The 19,398-nt window shown below is 34.6% G+C and overlaps 4 protein-coding genes across 5 annotated transcripts; 1 reads left to right on the top strand and 3 right to left on the bottom strand.

Moving 5' to 3' along the window:
- Positions 1–227: 227 nt before the first annotated feature.
- On the bottom strand, positions 228–3,513 carry LOC129318188 (uncharacterized). Of its 2 annotated transcripts, none has more exons than XM_054962818.1 (2): positions 3,090–3,513; positions 228–644 (listed from the first exon to the last, which is right to left on the bottom strand). In XM_054962818.1, exon 1 carries the CDS (start codon positions 3,433–3,435, stop codon positions 3,103–3,105), a length of 333 nt encoding a protein of 110 aa, XP_054818793.1. In that variant the 5' UTR covers positions 3,436–3,513; the 3' UTR covers positions 228–644; positions 3,090–3,102. The 2 variants fall into 2 exon arrangements, with proteins under 2 accessions (XP_054818793.1, XP_054818794.1); XM_054962819.1 differs by having other exon boundaries at positions 228–641.
- A 3,739-nt stretch (positions 3,514–7,252) lies between these two features.
- LOC129318180 (neutral ceramidase 2-like) lies at positions 7,253–10,378 on the bottom strand. Its single transcript, XM_054962809.1, is given in 10 exon segments — positions 7,253–7,699; positions 7,702–7,867; positions 7,951–8,120; positions 8,253–8,316; positions 8,410–8,538; positions 8,653–8,911; positions 9,014–9,269; positions 9,350–9,649; positions 9,757–9,965; positions 10,062–10,378. Coding segments are annotated over 10 exon segments (2,268 nt in total). The 3' UTR covers positions 7,253–7,301.
- A 2,834-nt stretch (positions 10,379–13,212) lies between these two features.
- On the bottom strand, positions 13,213–14,196 carry LOC129318186 (dehydrin ERD14-like). Its single transcript, XM_054962815.1, is given in 3 exon segments — positions 13,213–13,638; positions 13,641–13,697; positions 13,808–14,196. Coding segments are annotated over 3 exon segments (564 nt in total). The 5' UTR covers positions 14,033–14,196; the 3' UTR covers positions 13,213–13,356.
- Positions 14,197–16,860: 2,664 nt separating this feature from the next.
- Positions 16,861–19,328, top strand: LOC129318189 (uncharacterized). The gene is made up of 2 exons (XM_054962820.1): positions 16,861–17,148; positions 18,575–19,328. Exons 1-2 carry the CDS (start codon positions 17,033–17,035, stop codon positions 18,780–18,782), a joined length of 324 nt encoding a protein of 107 aa, XP_054818795.1. The 5' UTR covers positions 16,861–17,032; the 3' UTR covers positions 18,783–19,328.
- Positions 19,329–19,398: the final 70 nt, after the last annotated feature.

Here is a 19,398-nt window from a genome sequence, read left to right as displayed (position 1 = left end):
CAAATAAGTATTTCTGTATTTGCACCTTGAAAGTTACAATCAGGATAAATTTTTGAGGATGGCTAGTCTGGTACATGAGGAGTGAAGGAATTAATTATCATATGTATGGTTCTCCATTCCGATGAATCTGATCCCTTCTCGCACATTATGGGGAGTATTGATTTAACTTAGAAATGCAGAATGCGCACATGAATGATGGATTTGTCAGAGGCACGTATAACAGGAAATAACACCAACAGTAACACATGTATTCACAAACGGTTGCCCTTGTTCCCTAAGCACTGAATTTCGGCCACCCTCACGTGTTCACAACCATGCTAATCCAGTAATATCCCCACTCTGCCCCTTTTTTATATTATTTAATAATACATAATAATGTATAATCTATTGCTGAACTCGCTGAGTAATTTTTTATTTTCGTGAAACGAGGGGCGATCTCCCCACTTTCCGCCAAGAGAAACGAAAAGGCCGAGCAAGTGGATTCCAAAGGAGAAACGATTCCATTTTTTTTCATAACTAGAAACGAACGAGAAGCAGCAGCAGCCAATACCCATATCAGGCAAGCTCCGGCATTGGAGCGTGCATCGCGGTAAAAGCCCAGGCTCGCGAAAGTGACTTCCAGGAGAGGAAGTTCTTCACTACTACTGTTGGACCAAAAAAAAAAGTTTAAATTAGCTAATATAAGTACAATCTTCTGTTCAGGTTTCCCACCCTCCAACCATGAGCCAATAGTCAGTAGCACTATACTGTACCATCAAATCACTTGATACAAACCAAGGCATGCAACTGACATCACATCTCAATGATCTCTACTGTTCAGTGGGAATCATATATAACAATCCGTTGTTAAAAATATAAATTACAATGAACCATTAATAATCTCTTTTAACAGTCAACAACAATTATCTCTGTTGTTATTCCTGTTGGCTTGAATGAAATATTCCCATTTTTGCAAAAAACAAAAAACAAAAAGAAAAGCAATTACTTTATACATGGTTGCCTGGTCATCACAATTAACAAGATTGTGATGGTCGCCACTAGCCACCAACAAAGTTGCCGTTAGCAGCAACTACGTAGACTAAGATGCGGGTATAACAAAAAGATATGCAATATGACGTTGACTTTATTCAATGTTAAATAAACTAACAAACTAACAAACCAAGTTGTCATTCTGAACGACACTGAGAGTAGCACCATATTATGTCATCGCTAGACTTGGTGCCCACGAGATACGAACGGTTATGTGTCATTGTCGCATTCTATGAAATGCATTAAATCTGATAAGAACACATCCGACAGCATAAAAAAGATAGACTAAGCTTAAGGCTTTATATTTTGGCCAAAAAAGGCTGAAGGCTTTATATCAGCGCCAACATCTCCAATCAAGACTCCCCCCCCCCCCTCGTTTTCGAGCCTCATGAATTGACTCCACTAGTCCACTAGTTATGACTCATGACTTTCATCACTCACCTCGGACGATTTTAAATTAATTAAATTTTAAAGAAACTGATAACCAAGCCAAGTAGGATAAAATGATTATTAAACAGTTGCTAAAAGGATTATTAGAATAATTTCGAATATTAAAAATACATGTGCTAAAAGTGATCATAGTTATGCTCATCCAAACATTCCTCTTCTATTGTCTTTCTCACTATGCATAAGTGGAGTTTTTTCTATGCTTCTCAATTTGATTTCCCGACACAGTGAAAGACAAGGAATGGAAGGGATCCGAATCTGAGTCCAATTGCTGGCCTGACTATAACTCCCATGGCATCAGCATCGGGATTTTAGAAGTAGCTCCAGGACTATGTGGATTAAGAACACAATCAGCATACAGACACTTTCGAAGTCATGAATCCCACTTTAAATAGATCGCACCAGCTTTGACTATTGAAATAATTAGCTCAAATTCCCTAGTGAAGTAGTTAATCAATGTTACAAGCTATATAGGACAAAAACTTCATAAAACTGCAAAACCAGGAAAAGCTTCCTCTCCCTCCCTTTTTTCTCTAAGCCCCATCTTACCCTGCTAGCCGTATGAATCAGACTCCAAACATACGAAGATAAGACCCTTCCAGTTTTGGTGCCACAATTCAATCAAAATAGTATACTCTATTGAAGAAAGAATCTATAATTCCATAGCTAGTATAATAAAGCTTAAGGGTAAAGAATTTTAAAACAGCATGAGGGGGAGAAGGACCCTGAGCATGGACCAACAAAAATCCAAATCAGCATGACATGATTATCAGACAGAATCATGCATCAAAACTTCAGATCTATCAAACAAGAATCAACAGCTAAAGACTAACAACTATAGAACACTGGGATCTATATTTTAAGTTTTAACATGATGAGGAGCATTGCTTAGCCTGTTAGCCACTAATTTCCAAATCATTCACAACAGATAGATAGAATCACAGGCATCTCAGCTTCAAGTACTAACAATTTTATATCGTATATCAGGAAATCCAAATCCCAAAATTCATTTTCTGATTTAAGAGTGAAAACAATATTATGGAGGAGTCGAAATGTTGTTATTTTCATAGAAATGAAATCCAAAAAGGTTTTAATTTTTTTTTTTTTAAGACATGATCAGAAGGCAGAGTGATCCAGTACTGTTTAGAACTTCTACAAGCAAGATTAAACAGTCCGCATAGGTATTCTTAGAATGCCCATGAACCAGGACGCAGAATTCCAAAGTCCTATCCAACGGAGACAATAGATGATCGTCCAAGGGTTAAAACCTACTCGAATCGAGTTAGGGAAATCACGCTTAAACAATCGGAACCTCTTCATTTAGACGATAATTATCCCAAGAGCTTGGCATCAGAGAACAACAGATAGATTTTTTAAAAACAAAATATAAATGATTTCTTCATTGAAAATAAAGTTACGACCACTTTCTAGCTCAACTAAACTATGAGGAGGTCAATAAATTCTAATTTACTTAACATATCAACATAGTAGTGAAGCATGGGACAGAGTTTCCGAATGTCACTAGAATTCACTTCGTAGATTCAAAGCACAAAAACATAGCCTGTATTCTGACTGAAGTCGTGTTTTGATAATATGTAAGAAAAAATTGAAACCTGGATCCTATGATTAATCTTCTTCGCCGAAAAGAAGACGAAGGCGAGAAGCAAAGAGGCCGGTAGAGTCAAGAGAAGCTTCGTGAAGTAGTGCACTCTTGATGTTTCTCATGCGCTCAGAGAGGGACTCTTGCTCCTCGTTGAGCTTATAAGTATCCTCCTCAAGATCATGGATTCGGTACTTTTGCCCCAAAGATCTGCAACTCAGCAGAAAAATTCCCGTCATGGCCGCCAATTGAATGAAGTTGTGCTTATGTTTCTTCGCGTTGTTTACGAACCCTAACATTATCTTAGATTTCCGATTGTCGGCGGCGCCGGAGCTCCGTGGGGTTGACGAGTAAGCCATGGAGAGGTCCGATCACGCACTGTTCGCCCGCTCCGTTAATAGCCAACAAATAGCCCCTTGAAGTCCTTGAAGTCCTTGAAGTCGAAGTTCCGTTTGGTTTTCTTTCGTTTCAGGTAGGTTTAAAAAGCAAAATTTTATTTTTAAAAAATTAAAAATTATTTAAATAAAATATTTTATAAAAAAATACATTTTAAAACAGTAGTTGAAAGTAAATTTTTAAAACGTAATTATTTAAAATTTTTAAAAATAAATTTAAAATGTAAGTTGTTATTTGACCATACTATCCTAAGTTTAATCTCTTATTTTTTATTTAAAAAATAATTAATTATTAAAAATAAATTATTATTTTAATAATAATAATTAGGTATCAATTTTTTTAGTATTATAAATTGAATAATTAATCATATTAATTTTTAACATTAATGTATATTAAAAATTACAAATCTTTATTACATCTTTTAAAATTACAAATTAAAAAAATACAAATAACTAAAGATCAAATTTTTAGTATTATAGATCAAAATTTGTGTAATTTAAAATCTTTATTATATTTTTAAATATTTTAAATATATTACATTTGTATAATAAAAATTATAAATTATTATAAATTAATGTCCTTTTTGGTAATTGTACACTCAAAAGCATATTTCACTATCACAAACCAAACAACTTTTAATGTATCAAACTAACTTTTAAAAAAATATATACAAACACAAATTTCATTATAACAACTGACTTTCACTAAACTGACTTTCACCAAATGAACTTTTACCAAATGAATTTTTAACAAACTGAAAACCAAACGCACACTAAATGAAGCAAACCTGTTTAAGTGCCTGTTTGGGATCAATTGATTAAATTATAGTTCGGAGGCTCAAAAAGTTGTTTGGCATAAAAAAAAAAAGTTTGTCAAGGGTAATTAATAAATGAACTTTTCTTTCTCAACTAAAATTAGATCAAAGGCTAAATTTTAAAAATTTTACATTAGTTATGTTGAAATCAAAAGCTAAATTTAATACATTTTAAATTTATTGAATAATTTATTTATCTTTTCATAATTTCTTTTAAATTTGATGTTTTTATTATTTATAAATTCAATATTTTTATTATTTGTAATATATATATATATATATATATTCTTCAAATAGATATAATTAAATTTTTTAATATTTAAAAATATAGACTACATTGATACATTAATTTTTTTATTTTTATAATTATAAATATAATTTTAATATTTTCTTAAATTATCAAATTGCATACTTACATGTCTGTGAGAGACATACGACTCATGTTTTTTTAGGTTTTTTTACGAGGCCATGCCATTCTCAGTTATTATTTATTTAAATTTGTTTTTAATTATATTATTTAAATAAATTTCAGTTCGTCAATTCGACTTCTTGGCAGAAGAATATTCAAACATAAATTACATTATAATAACTGAATTTTATTCTAATTTTAGTTTGCAAACTATAGTTTATACAAAGTGTAGTTATACAAACGTTCATTCAAAAAAGCTCTAAGTTTAACAGTGGATTTTTCATTTTTTGGGTGAAGTACAATAAGGGGTTTTTATTTTATTTTCGGGGATGAAAGAAGTGCAGAAGGAGGCTATCAACGACAAACACATACCCAGGGGCAAAACTAGACTTTAGATTTTAAGGGGCCAACTTTTTTAATTTAATAAATATTATTAATTTAAGTAAATTAAAACGAATTAACTAAATATTGATAAAGAAAATTTTTAATATTTAAACTTACACTCACAATTTTATAAGAGGCAAAATATATATACTTATTATAGAAAAAATTATGTATAGGTCATGTGGAATAAATTTATTTATAAATAAGTCATATGAAATTTGAAAACACAGCTAAGTTCCTTAAAACTTGATTGTAATTTTAAATTTAGTTGTAAAAATAATAATATCCTTATTAAACATACATTACATCAATTAAATAATTAATTACAATTATTTCATCAGTAATTTACAATTGTAACTTCACATATGCAATAGTTAAACAATCATGTGTTAACAGAGTTTAATATTAATTATTTCCAATTACTTCACCAATAATTCATTGCTATAATTTTAACATTTCACAACTGTAACTTTATATATTCAATAATTAAATTGATTCATTTAATTATTGGATATGCAAAATTACAGTTGTGAAATATTGAAATTATGGCTATAAATTATTGATAAAATAGTTATAAATTATTTAATTGATATGAGGTATTGTTGTCTTTTTATTTCAATTTCAAATTATACTTAATTTACAAGTGACCTACTTGTGTTTTCAAATATCACAAGATTTATTTATAAATAAATTTGCTTTATAAAATTTATATGTAATTTTTCCTACACTCCACGCTTGCATGAATCAAATAAAAAGTGGGTGTTGATATTTTTCTTTTCATATGGTTCATAATTGGTGTTTAATATATATATATATATATATATATTAAGGAAGGGGTTTGGCCCCCTCCATCATTAACATAATTCTACCCTGCATATACCCAACAGGTAAAAAAAAAAAAAAAAGCTATGCTGTGTTTGGTATGAAGTATTGATTTTTATGCAATTGGAAATGAAAATGGTCTCACTCATCACCCTCAATCATCTCTGCTTATTTTCTTGCTTGTGTCAAGGTCCATTGTTGCTATGGGTCATAATCATTGCTTTTGCGAATCTTGTCTCTTCTATTTTTATTTTTGTTATTGCTTTTGTTTCTTTTGCTCTTGCTTTCATTATTGCTTCTGTCAAAACTGTCACCAACAAGAAAGGAAGCCACCAATACAGTCATCCATGGCAAATGATCCGTGCTAGTGAGGTGAAGGAGAAAAGACTCTGGTCAATTTTTAGGAGACTATTTTGACCATGAAAGTTTTAATATAAATATTAATTTTGCAACACCAGAAGTGGTCGATTTTAGTATTTTCATTAAGTGGGATTTAGTGATCCCAATAATTGGTGAATAATTTATACTAAATATATTAAATGTGGTATTCTTTAACTCAATTCTAATTCTTATCCTTCAATGTTGCGTACTAAATAAGGCCATGAAATCTTATTGAACATTAGCATTAGTTGGTATTTTTAAAAAGTGGACGTTATGTTGATTTTGATATTGGCTTTTTCAGAATTTGTATGAAAGCATATCTACATACAAACAAGGAAAAAATATAAGTTAGTACAATAAATTTAAGCTGGCTATGTTTTGCAGTGCGATCTATACTATTTAGAGATTTTTTGAAAGGAATTCTCAGATGGTGCTCAAATCTGTTATAGAATTGTAAATGATATGAAAGTTGAATGAAAACACTTATTAGCCTGGAGAAATGGGTATACAAATACAACTATACAAGGATGTTATGTCGAAGTAAAATCTTTTAGTTTAATTGATCACTTATATCTTGCATATCATCTTTCTTTCACCTTTCTCTAAAAAAATCAACAGACCCCAAGCTCACATGCTTCTATATTTCACAGGAACTCTTCATACAAGACCCTAGTGTCAAGAAATAAACACACAAGGAAAGAAATGTAACGTTTGACCCCATTATAAAATTAATTAAATAATTTTAAACGCACAGTAATACTAATCACATGTATCTTTGTGGCACAATCTCTCTGCATTATTATTTGTTATAGTGAACTCTATCCTTCTGTGTCATCTAATAATGCTAACACAAGAAAGGTTTTCCGTCGCATGTTTACGCCGCAATTTCTTCTGTTTCATTTTCGGATGGACAAATGAACGCTGACTTGTAATATGAAAAATCACATCCAGTACTTACTTATTTCTGAGAAAGATGGAGAAACGTAATTTAAAAAAAAAAGGGAGGATGGGGCTATAATCTATTGCCGTACAACTGCAAATGCACTCGATGCTCCAGTGAAGTATAGGGTGGGTGAGACAACAGTTTCCTTGGATGATCCAAAGTGTCTCAGTCTGTATACTCCAGAAACAACATCATTGGGTATTTCCCATTCTATGCTTGCGAAGCCATTCAAATGCAAGGAGCTATTATCTATTTTCCAGTGGAAAAACAAGCTCAAGTCGTCATCATCATAAACGCTAATCCACCTTTCTCCTTCAAGTCTTTCTACGGATGTAAACGTGCCTTCTGTTAATAAATCGTTTCTTGGATTTCCACTCCAGAAAGTGGCACTGGCTCTTTCTCCCTGTGTAAAATAGCCTCTTCCTGGGAGGGTCCTGTCTTCCTTCATATCACCAAATCTTGTCTTGTCGGGTTTGAATCTCCAAAGGGACCGAGTAAGAGGCTGATTTGTACAGAAGAAAGGTCTGGTGGTGAAGGATCTGATACTGTGATTCTCTCTCCTTTTGCCATTGCTTGTGCTAGTTTCTTAAATTCTTGGATGTATGCTGATAATGTGTGAGGTCCATATAACGTTGAAGCAGCCTGCAAATTCCACTTGTTAATTATGGGCTTGTACATATATATATATATATATATATAATTTCCTAGTAGCTCAGTGAAGTTACCTCATAACGTTGCTGCTCATATTCTTCAAAGGTTGCAATATATTGGGAATAAGTATTAGTGAGGCCTGCAATAACTACATGGGTTTCATTATTGAATTCCCCGTTTCCATTGCTTATCAATGCTTCCAAAACTGCCTCCCTTAATCGTCTGCCCGCCATTGTTGTGAACTCTGCAGTACTCAAAACTTAAGATTAACAGATCATGTTGAAGCCCTCTTCTTTGGCTAAGCATACAAACTCATCTATCAAATTCAAAAAGTTACTTTCGAGTTTAAATGAAAGCAAAATTGAACAAAGCAAACCTCCAGGTACAGACAGAATGATGAGTTTTCCTAGCCTTATAATTTGGATTGGAAGAATTGCCGGCTGCACAAGCACATAGTCATATGGCCCACAATATGATTAGTAACTTAATCATTTCGTATCACTGCTTTGACTGACAATAGGTATTGGCCTTACCGCCCATGCATAAGGATCAAACATTTCACCTGTGCTCATCAGAACTGGCTTTGGCTTTTGGCACTCCACTTGATATTGGCTTGGCTGCATTTTTAGAATATCTCTCAAGTTCTTCCATAGTGGATTAATCTGCAGAGACAGGAGGTCGTTAATATAAATCCAAATAGTCATAGGTTCATTCTTTTAAACGAATCACAACTTAGACGAAACTTAAAAAGAGAAATAGAGACCACAGGTTTATACCTCAGTGTCACCTTGCTGAAATCCAAATACACCTGGGCCATCAGTAGTGCCAGCAGCAAAACCAGCACCCACAGCGGCAGGACAAGTTTTAACAACCTTGTTGCCTTCAAGCTCCACCTCAATATTCGTGAAATTGAGATACACATGACGATAATCAATGTTCCCACTCAATTCCTCTGAAGCAGAAGTAAACAGATCCACTGCAGTTTTAAACTGCCTCTCACCTATGATCTTTGTGCTTAATATTTCATCTGGGTAGCTGTTTGTTTTTGATAAAACAAATTGTGAGCACACGCGCATCCATTATATTCCACAAAGAAGCATGATGAAATGAACGTCTAGTGGGGTTACAAAAGAGTACCCTGGTCCCCTGCCAACACAAAGCTGGTCATTGCCATGACATGAGGAGCGATTAAAGTCACAAGGTTTCCCAGTATCAATGCAAAATGCTCCAAGCACATTTGGAGTCACATCTCCAACATTTGATTGGCAAAACGCTCCCACAAATAAGTCTCTTTCCTTCTTCCTAACTTTGGACGCTTGACTTCTTTGCTTCCCGCTAGCCTTTCCTCCTGTCGCTTTAATCGTCCTTGCTTTCTCCACCAACGTCTCAATATCTGTCGCATACATGTGTGACCCAGAAGAATTAAAGCTGATGATTGAGCAGAAACAGAGACGTGAATGAAGTTGAACATACCAGAAGGTGATAAAGTAGAGTTGGTGTTGGAGGAGGAAGATGTCGAAGCAAACCAATCTTCAAAGAGCCTAGCAGCTGCACCCTTGTTGTCTCCACTAATGAGCTCGTTGTCTCTACTCATAGAAGTGCCATGAGTGGCAAACCAGCTGAACGCTCCAACACTTTTCCCAGTTGAAGCATCGACGAACTTGAGCAGAGTCATTTCTGTATCAACATTAGAAGTGTACCGACCTCTCTCCTCTGCTGGGTTTAACAGATACGCACTCGGGCTCCTATTTATTCCCGCATTCTTCACCTCTCCTGCGCAAAACCCATCATAGAATCTAACCTCAAACAGAAAGTTTTACTCTATATATAAAAAAATACGTACACATAGGTATGTGTTCATCTATATAGATAACGCGCACCTTTGTTGATGAAGATGGAACCAGGCTTGAGGTTATTGTGCGCCTGAATAATGCTCTGTTCTATTGCGCTCACAATCACATCGAAGGACTGTCGTACAAATCCCAGGGAAGTCGCTGAGTAGAGAAGGTACTGTAGATAACCACCAGGTCCAGCATGTGAATGAATACCGCTAATAGCTACGTTTTCTTGGGTATACAAATTTCCAAACCTAAAACAAGAAACGAGATCACGTTGATATATAAAAGAATCACGATCACGACAAACAAAAGGATGGATTAATGGGTTGGGTTGTTTGAGATCGTACCTTGACTTGAGTCTTTCAAGCACTTTAATAGTGATAAGCTGGGATGCCATACAGGCGTCAAGATTGACAAAAACAAACCTGGGACCTTGAAGGTTCTGATGAGCGACGATGAAAGTTCTAGCTCTTAGACGGAAATGAATACCAGCTGAGTTCTGGTCCAAATTGCCGTAACCCATCAGGTTGACATCGGCGGCGGGACCAGTCATGTCATAGCTTCCGACTCCGATTAAGTACTCACCAGCTTCACCATCTATAGCTAGAATCCAATTCCAGGCACATACCAACCCTAGAGCAATAACTAGTGTGTTCTGTTGCATTTTGTCCCTCCTTTTCCCTCTTGCATTCATTTCAGTCTCGTTATATATGCATGGTGTGATCGGGATTCTTGGATTCTGATGCTGTTGTCGTGAACATCCAATGCTTTTCTTGCTGGTAAAATTCTTAGGTTACAGCGTATCCATGTAGCAAAGTGACAGACAAAGTATTCTTCTGTCTGTCTGTAGCCCCTGTAAATACATGCACTTTGCCGCCATATGGGACTGTAGTTATTTTAACGTCGTCGTTGGCAGCAATGATCGCTACGTGCCATATGTTAATTTCACATTGCTTCCTTGATTTTGGTTAAAACTGATGGCAGGCCCATTAAACATGTACACAAACAAATCTACTGGGTCTTTCATTGGCATATTATTGTCCCTTGCTCTTCCTCATTGTGCTATGTCAAGCAACTAGGAGGACAGGACATCAGGTACACACAAAGTACTGGGAGACAGGGTGGGGGATTTGTTTTTGGTTTCATTGATAGGGATTTTAGGAAATTTCCAAAACATAAAGTATAAACTCCACTGGGAAGAACACAAGTTCTTCATTAAATAGAATAAGTAGAAGTATTTTCTTTTCATACTGTTCAGTGAAAGCAGCTAAATGTTATATGCAGTTAGTGTCTCCATTCACTGGCTTGAGATAGGATTTGAAGATTCTTTATTCGCGTGATAGCAGTGAGATTTGAGAAGTCACATGCGAGAATCCCCCAATGCCTAACCTAGCATTAATATTTTTTTTTATTGCCATTTCTTTTGATACAATGTGGAACAACGATCATGCTGTACTATGCTACTACTCTTATGCTTCTGGTTTCTGATCTACTCCTTTTCAATTGATTCCTGAGTCCCAGACATGTTGATCGTGCGCCCCATTCCGGACGTAGTCGCCTCTTTTAAAAGATGATAGAATTAATTGTACCGTGGTAGGTAGTCATGTGCCCTTTTTGTACGGTCTGATCAGACTAGGACCACATATTCAGTTAGACACAATGCCTTGAGTAATTATGTTCATTTTTCTTTCAAAATTATTCTTTTTCAGGACTGAAGTCTATTTTCAATTCTGCGTCAATATTCTATTGGATCTCTCTCCTTCACGTAACTCTTATCTAAGATGGATGCTATTCTCCTCTCATTCGTTAACTTCCATCTCGGCCGTTTTTCCTTTAGATCGGTCCCTTAAGTGCAGGAGATCGCAATAATACCCATCAAAAGCTCTGTTCCTTTCTTCCTGGCACCAAACTAGCGTCAATCACGAAACTCCCTCAACCAAAGGAGAGACACACTTCCAGTTTTGGAGACATAATTCATTCAAAGTAATGTTTTCTAGTTTTATATTAATTGTTGGTTAAAAAAAAAATTTACATTAATTAGCGTGGCTAGAATAATAAAGCTGTACTAAGCTGAAATTTTTTTGCAATAGCTTGTTCAAGAAGTCCAAATATGTGATATCCATGTCACCAAACAAGGGATTCATAGTTAGGTTTTAGATTTGTATCCGAGTATCGATGATTATGCAAGCTTAGCTAGCGATTTCCCGATAAAAATTAGCACACAAGGTCTAAAAATATAAACTTTCTGGATTTTGTTCGAAAAAATACAGTGCGCATTCTGTACAAGAAATGGAGGCCCATCACTCGGAGAATTAAAAAGCATACTTTTAAGTTGAGTTTGTAAGCATCCAAGTTTAGAGTGGGAATATGAACAAGCCCGGCCCTTATGAGTTCGGCCCTTAAAGGCCTGAATCTAAAATTCGGTTCTCTATTTTAAACCATGTTTCTCACGCCTGATCCTTATGTAAAGGACTCAAAACTGGACGCGTAAACTCTTTTTCAAAAAAAAAAAAAAATAAAAATAAAATCAAACATTATAAATTAATTAAAATATTTTGAAATTAAAAAAAATAAAATTCTCATAATTTTTTAAAAATTAAACAACACACGTTAGAAGTCTAATAATAAAATTTAAATCTTGATTAAAAAATAATTCATTTTTTATAAATATACAAACATAATAATTATAGAAAAATAAAAATATCAGAAATTTTATACTATACACTGATATTTATTAAATTATATTAAATTAATTTTAGAAGAAATTAAAATTAATAATAATATAATGTGTGTAGGATCAGGTGAGCAAGTCATTGACTTCAAATACGTGTTTCACCAAAAAAAAATAATAATAATATAACAGAACTTGAAAAGGCTACCTGAATCTGAACCTTTTTTTTACAGGATTTATTAAGGCCAAGCCCTCAAGTCCGATTACTTTAAAAAAATTTATTTTTAAAACTTGAATTTTTATTTAAACAGGACCTTTAAGTCTGGCTCTTCAAACCCGACCCTTATTCTCGACTCTATTCAAGTTAAATGGTTGGTAAGTAAATTCAATCATTCCAAGTGTTACAGTAAGTGGTGTACATATAACGACACCGCTCGTTCATTTGCTAAACAAGTCAAAAAATATAAAGAACAAGAAAATCTATTCCACTGACAATAGTAAACCATAACCAACAGCTAAACAAATCAATAACGATACATACATACATACAAACATATATATCTTCAGAATTCAGATAACTGCTAACGCACTTGAAAGTTCAAAAGATCCGCATGATCTGGTCAACATTCACCCATTCTGTAACGTTCGTGAGTGGTCATACCCACATAACCTAATGAAGGCATAACGATACAACATCCCAGATAATGAAAAGAAATTGTACGTGTGTACTCCATCCATATAAATACATAGTCTCCTCACATTTTCTTGCCAAAAAAAAAAAGAAGCTCTAAATTGTGAACGATGATAGATAAGAAAAAAGGGAGAAATTTAAACAAACTTCATACATATATGTACATATATGGTCGAGATAAACATAAAGCTTGTAGACACACGAAATTAAAGACAATACAAGACAATGATCAACATAGCACGCAATGAAGATGACAAATGGTGTGAACAGAACAGAGCCCTCAATCACAGCGAGCACTTCCCTCCTCCTTTTCTTTGCCTTGGTGATCAGCAGTAGTTTTATTGGGGTGATAACCGGGAATCTTTTCCTTGATCTTCTCCAAAATACCCTTCTTTTCCCCGTCACCGGTGGGTGATTGAGAAGGAGGAGGAGGTGGGATCTCCTCCTCTGTCTTATGCTGACCTGGCAGCTTCTCCTTGATCTTGTCCAGCAACCCCTTCTTCTCTTCCCCCTCATCACCCGTCTTTGTCGTTTCCCCTTCCTTCAGCCCTTTCTTTTCTTCTCCTTCTTCTTCTTCCTCTTCTCACCATCTTCTCCTACTTCCTCCTCCTCCTCGCTGGACTGCACTCATACTCAACCAATATAAGCACACACACGCGCGCGCGCGCACACACAAACGTGAAAATGTAATTGACTGGGTTATATCAGAATATTCTCATGAAGATACTTACGGAGCTAGAGGAGCTGTTGGATCGGTGAAGCTTCTCCAGCAAACCAGGCTTCTTGTCTTCTTCATTATCGTCACATACCGTCACCTTCTCCACCTCAGTGACTACGACCTCCTCCTGGACTTGAACATGATGATCGGGACTCTCTCCTTTTTTCTTCCCCATGAAATCGAAAAGCCCGCGCTCCTGGGTCTCCACCTCAGTCATGTTCTGCTTCTCCTCCGCCATATCTGAGATGTTACGAGCAACTTGGAAGATCTTCTTAAGCAGCTTGCTTGCAATGGGTGATACAGTAACTGTAAGTTGCTCTCTGCGTTCAGCTGATGATGATGATGTTCGGGTCCAGGTGGAGTTATTTATAGTTCCCAAAACGCGGATTAGACGCTCATAAGATTCAAAATAATGGCTGTGTAACCGACGTGTCGATTAAGGAAAGAGGAAATTAAATTTAAAACCGGGAAAATGATCTCACCTTAACTGCTCTTAATCTCGCGTCACGTGCCTCCAAATGTACTGGCTGCCATTGATGGACACCACAAATATCGCCCCTAAACATGTAACGGGTTTATTGCCGTTCGAAGCATGTGTAGCGATCACGGAACCTACTAATCGAGTGCCAAAGCAGGCTCCGGAGAAGGATGATAGCGACACGCCATACTGTTGGCTGTGTAGTCGGACCAATAAGAGTTCCGACACCTGGATGCTTGTACTGTGGGACCTGAAAATATGTCGGCCTCGATGCCCGATAGGATTAAACTTTGAAAGGTCGGTGGCTCGGTGCTACTGAAGGACACGTGGCAGATTCTCCATGAGAAAAGAAAGGAGAGATCTCTCTTCCCCTATGAGAAGGAAGGGCGCTTCGAGAGTTATGTTGGTGGGTGCGGCTGGAATCGTCATGGTGGGACTTGATTTGTCGTTTCCGAAGATTAATTAAATACGTATTTAGGTGGCCGGACGGTGTTAGCCTTTTTTTTTTTTTTTTAACCGCCCCCCGGTTTTTTCCCCCTGATTCATTTTTCTTTCACCTTCTCTGCTTCTCGCAACGAACGTCTGATTCAAGGTTTGGATGAAGTTTTTCGCATTTATTAATTTTTTTTCTTAGAATGTGTAGATTTTAGTGTTAATTTTCTAATGAAAATATGACGATTTAGAATTATTTATGAACATCTCGGGCAAAAAAAAAGAATTTTTATGAACATGATATTATTTTTTTCACAGTTCAATCATTTGAGAAAAAAAAATGCTTACACTATATCGTATTCGTGTGAGTTTGTTAAACATTTTAATAATAAATAAATAAAGAATTACTCTGACAAAAAATAAAGAATTACATCTAAACTTGTTTTTAATTCAATTTTTATAAAATAAAAAATATTTTAGCCTCAGAGTATCAATCCTCATACGGGCTTATAAAAAAGTGTCAAGTTAATTCTTTATAAATAACAGAAAAATATAATCATTGATACTTATAATTTTGTCATATTTTATTTTTAGTTTTTATAATTTGTTTTCATCTTTTTAATTTTGATAATTTTAATAAAATTAATTGATGTTTGTCCTTTTAAAAATTAAAAACATTATTGATTTGTTTGGATGGGAATAAAACATGAAAGGAAATAAAATATGGAGAGAAAACGTAAGAGAAGATAACTTTTTTTTATATTTGGATGAAGAAGGAAAAAAAAGTTAAAGGAATGAAAAGTGAAAGAAAAAATGAGATACTAAATTCACCATATTTTCTCTTTACAAATGAAGAGATTTTAAAAGTAAAATATTTTTTCTACGTCCACCTTTTACTTTACCATCTTTATCCTTTATTTTTCACCTCATGAATTCAGCACTCTAATTCGCATTATATTTGTTATTATAATTTATATGTTACATCATAATAAGTGATAGTAATTATTGCAAAAATAATTTAACATTAATTCACATAAATTTTATCATTATGGAAGTTTTTGATTTAAAAATTAATGACTGTACATTGTTCTATCTCAATGTTGTGCATGTCTCTATCTTCTTTGAAAATTACATATTTTAAAAATGTGTGCCTTTCATATTTTTTATAATATTATGTATATATAATTTATTTTGTATGTTCTAGTTTTACATGTTGTCGTGACTATATGTAAAAGTAAAATGCTCTCACTAACAAATCAAGATTCAAATTAGAATTTATTTATTTTTTTATTATAGTTAATTTAAAAAATTATCCACTTGTTAATTTTGTAAGTAAAAAATAACATATGTTTTACTAAATTATTTAATTTTCAAATGTAATAACATTAAAATAATTTTCACCAACTAATTTGATTTTAAATGAGTTCGACGGCGTTAATTTTTATATAATGTTAACTTTTAATACATTTTTATATATATAATTACATTAAACATATATATTTTAAATAAAATATTATAGTCATTGTGATATAAGTTTATTTCCTCCTCCTATTTTTTTATGTCTATCCAAACAAAAGAGCGATAATTTTTTTTTTTCAGTTTTCTTTCTATTTTTCATTTTCTTTCATTTTTTTTTTTTGCCTCTCAACCTTTTTTTTTTTCTATCCAAACGAATGTACAGGAACTAAAGTAAAAATTTATAAAATTATAGAAACTCATAATTATGTTTTTCCTGAATAAAAAATTAAATCATTTTCGGTTACTTCGTAAAATCAAATCGGAGAAGTGAGAAGTCTCTTCTTTTTCTCGATATCATGCTTGTGGCATTTTCTACCAAGTAATGCGAGCGCCACATAACTATATTTTTAACCAAAATAAAAAATAAAAAATGAAGCACCCTCTAATTAAGAGGCCTGAAATAACCATTCAGACCCAAATAGTAGAGAACCATTTTTTTGGATCCTGAACAGTGATAACCCAAGAACATACCAGAATGCAATGGGATTTTAAGCTAATGTTTCATAATTGGACCTTAGGCCCAAACTAAATGGACCACGTGGTGCTTCGAAATTAAACGGTGTTGAGAATGACCCAAATAGGAGAGCAAGAATAAATTCGGACAAGTTACAGGTAGGGAAGGTCCATGGAAAGAAAAATAATGAAAATGAATCAGATGCTGTTTGGGTTCGAGTCTTTCCCTAATCGAATTTCCAATATTCGCCTTCATGCCTCTGCTGTAGGTCTTCATCTTCGACATTGTCGTTCCAAGGACAGCAAAAGGGACCTCAGGATTTCACAGATTGGGAAAGGAGAGGGCGGGAGGCTACGATGATAACTCGATCGAATCTCGCCGAACAGCTAAGAGAATATCAGATTCGATCCAAACACGACTGGGCCTCTATCTCCTTCTTCTCCTCCACCTCTTCAAATTTTTCGACTTCTAGGTATGTCAAACATCGGATCCTGGATTTCTCTCTCGAAAATCGGGTTTTTGACATTTCCCCTGGTACTGATACAATTTCCCCCTTTTTCATCCCGTTTATTGCTTTTTTATTGGAATTATTGCATATTGCCTGGTCCTCTCGTTGGTCATCCGCTGTGAATTGCACGTGTACACGTATTTGATTGAAAATGTTACTGAATCTGCCATTTTCTTTTGAATGTAAGTATTCGTCTAGGTTGTTTAGGGTCTTAACTGGGCGGTTCTTTCTGCTTCAATGTTTGTTTCACATTTTCTGTATCTCATTTTACATTGTAATTTAGCAAGAGGCTGACATTGATATGACAAGGTAAACGGTATGGCAATAAATTAACGGGCCGGTTGATTGATTTTGGCTAGGTTTATGAATTTATATTCAAATTATCCACATGAACATGCTCGGGAAATTTATATAACAGAATTAATGCCCCATCAAGATATAGCCAGGACAGATAACTTGATTAATCCGTCAAAAGGTATCTTTGAGATCCTGTTTTTTCTTTCCCGCCAACGAAACCGGTTGTAGAGAACAAAAAATTTGCGATCTATTGTAAATCATAGTATCTTTCATTCCTTTTGAAATTTTATCTCTCTATATGTTGGGTGTCATGTTTCTGTGAAGAAGGTTATGCTTGTTCAAGGCAGTGAACTATATTTGTTAGATTCAATGATTCATAATAACAAGTTATTATGCTTAGATTGAACAGCGTCAATAGACGTACTCATTAGTTTTCTTGAGCCTGAGGATCACGTATAATCATCTATACAAGGTTGTCTAACCTGAGTGGCACTGCAGATTTTAAGTATAGGAAAAACATGCTTACTAGTTTACAAAATTTTGAGGTGGGGGCAAAGTAATGTTGACTCGATCAGTTTTGGTTTCACACTTCAACCTGCTTTCTTTCTCCTCATTAAGGTGAGTTAGGGGGCTTACCAAGGTTACAGTAAGCCTCGCGGTTCAGATAGAATTTATAGAGGTTATTAGTTACTCATAAGATCCTCCCATTGAAGATTTGAACCCATGTAATTCTTTCTTGCTAGAAGAGCCAATTGATTTCGTATTTGGTCTTTTGGCATGCGAATGGAGTTGGGTAATGATGTTTAATTGGCCTAACTTAAACCACCATTTAATTACCTCAGGCAACCTCAGTTTCAAATTTGATTAACTCTGTCTAACTGGATGGACGATTGCTGGTTGAAATCGAATTGAGATCAGAATTATAAAATGACATTCAACATCCTCATAAATTTATTGGCAAAAAAAATCTCGTCAACTTAGAATCCCTTTTGAATGTCTTCGTGCAAAGAATTGCTGGACTTGTGTCGTTTTTTTAGGGTAACATTTATATAATAATATTGATGCCTTTTGTTCCCTTTCTCTCTCGGTGCAGGGTGGATGTTGTGGTCTTTGTGATATGGGAACTTGTCATTTTAGCATTCCTGGTCTTTTCGGCAGTCTCTTTGTACTTTAGGAACGTCCGGCTAGCTTTTATATTAGTCAGCATCACTGTTTCATTGCTTTTATGCATGAAAATTACAAAGCAAGTAAGACTGGCGAGGAAAAAGAAACGAAGGATGCTTCTTCCATTGTCCATGTAATTGTAAAATGATAGCAAGTCTTGATCTCTTGCCTATACTATGCGCATTTCTTTTCTCCCCAATCCCTATATAATGCATTAGTGGTCCTGAGCATTCTCGATCAATGATCACTGCCGGTGGTTCGGCGACTCTTTCATTATTGGATTGTGCCACATCTAGCAAGCTGATGAAAGTATATAATTGAAGATTTTACCTCAAATCAAGCTTTCCAAATTGACGCATGATATGGAAGATGGGTTGGTCGAGCATAGAAATAATAATCAACATGTGAATTCCTGGGTGGTTGCTTGCAGCGGATAAGTATGCTACCTCTCCACGCTGTTTGAACCAGATGCACCTTTTATCCACAAACCCGTTGTATGTCTTAATATTTCTGAAATTTGTTTGCAGAAATTTCTTTCTACTTATCTCTGATATATCGACTCCTCGGTTATGTCATCACTAACTTGTAATCTTTGAACTACAATCTAAGTGGGATATTTGTTTTAACTGTTATCTTATATCATTTGATTTCAATGAAAATCAACTGAGTAATAATTATTTCAATTGTGTTTTGGAAATGTCTTTGATGAAATAATTCAGTTGGACCAGAATAATTTCAACTTCTTGATCATGC

This window comes from Prosopis cineraria, unplaced genomic scaffold (assembly GCF_029017545.1).
Source record: "Prosopis cineraria cultivar Desert tree isolate PC_DT_omini unplaced genomic scaffold, ASM2901754v1 PC8, whole genome shotgun sequence".
Classification (NCBI taxonomy): domain Eukaryota; kingdom Viridiplantae; phylum Streptophyta; class Magnoliopsida; order Fabales; family Fabaceae; genus Prosopis; species Prosopis cineraria.
This window is presented reverse-complemented; position numbering and strand designations above follow the sequence as displayed.

Coding starts and splice junctions, on each gene's coding strand:
- LOC129318188 (XM_054962818.1), bottom strand. CDS start 3,435: ATGGCTTACTCGTCAACCCCACGGAGCTCCGGCGCCGCCGACAATCGG.
- LOC129318189 (XM_054962820.1), top strand. CDS start 17,033: ATGATAACTCGATCGAATCTCGCCGAACAGCTAAGAGAATATCAGATT. Junction 17,149..18,574: donor TCAAATTTTTCGACTTCTAG/GTATGTCAAACA, acceptor CTCTCGGTGCAG/GGTGGATGTTGTGGTCTTTG.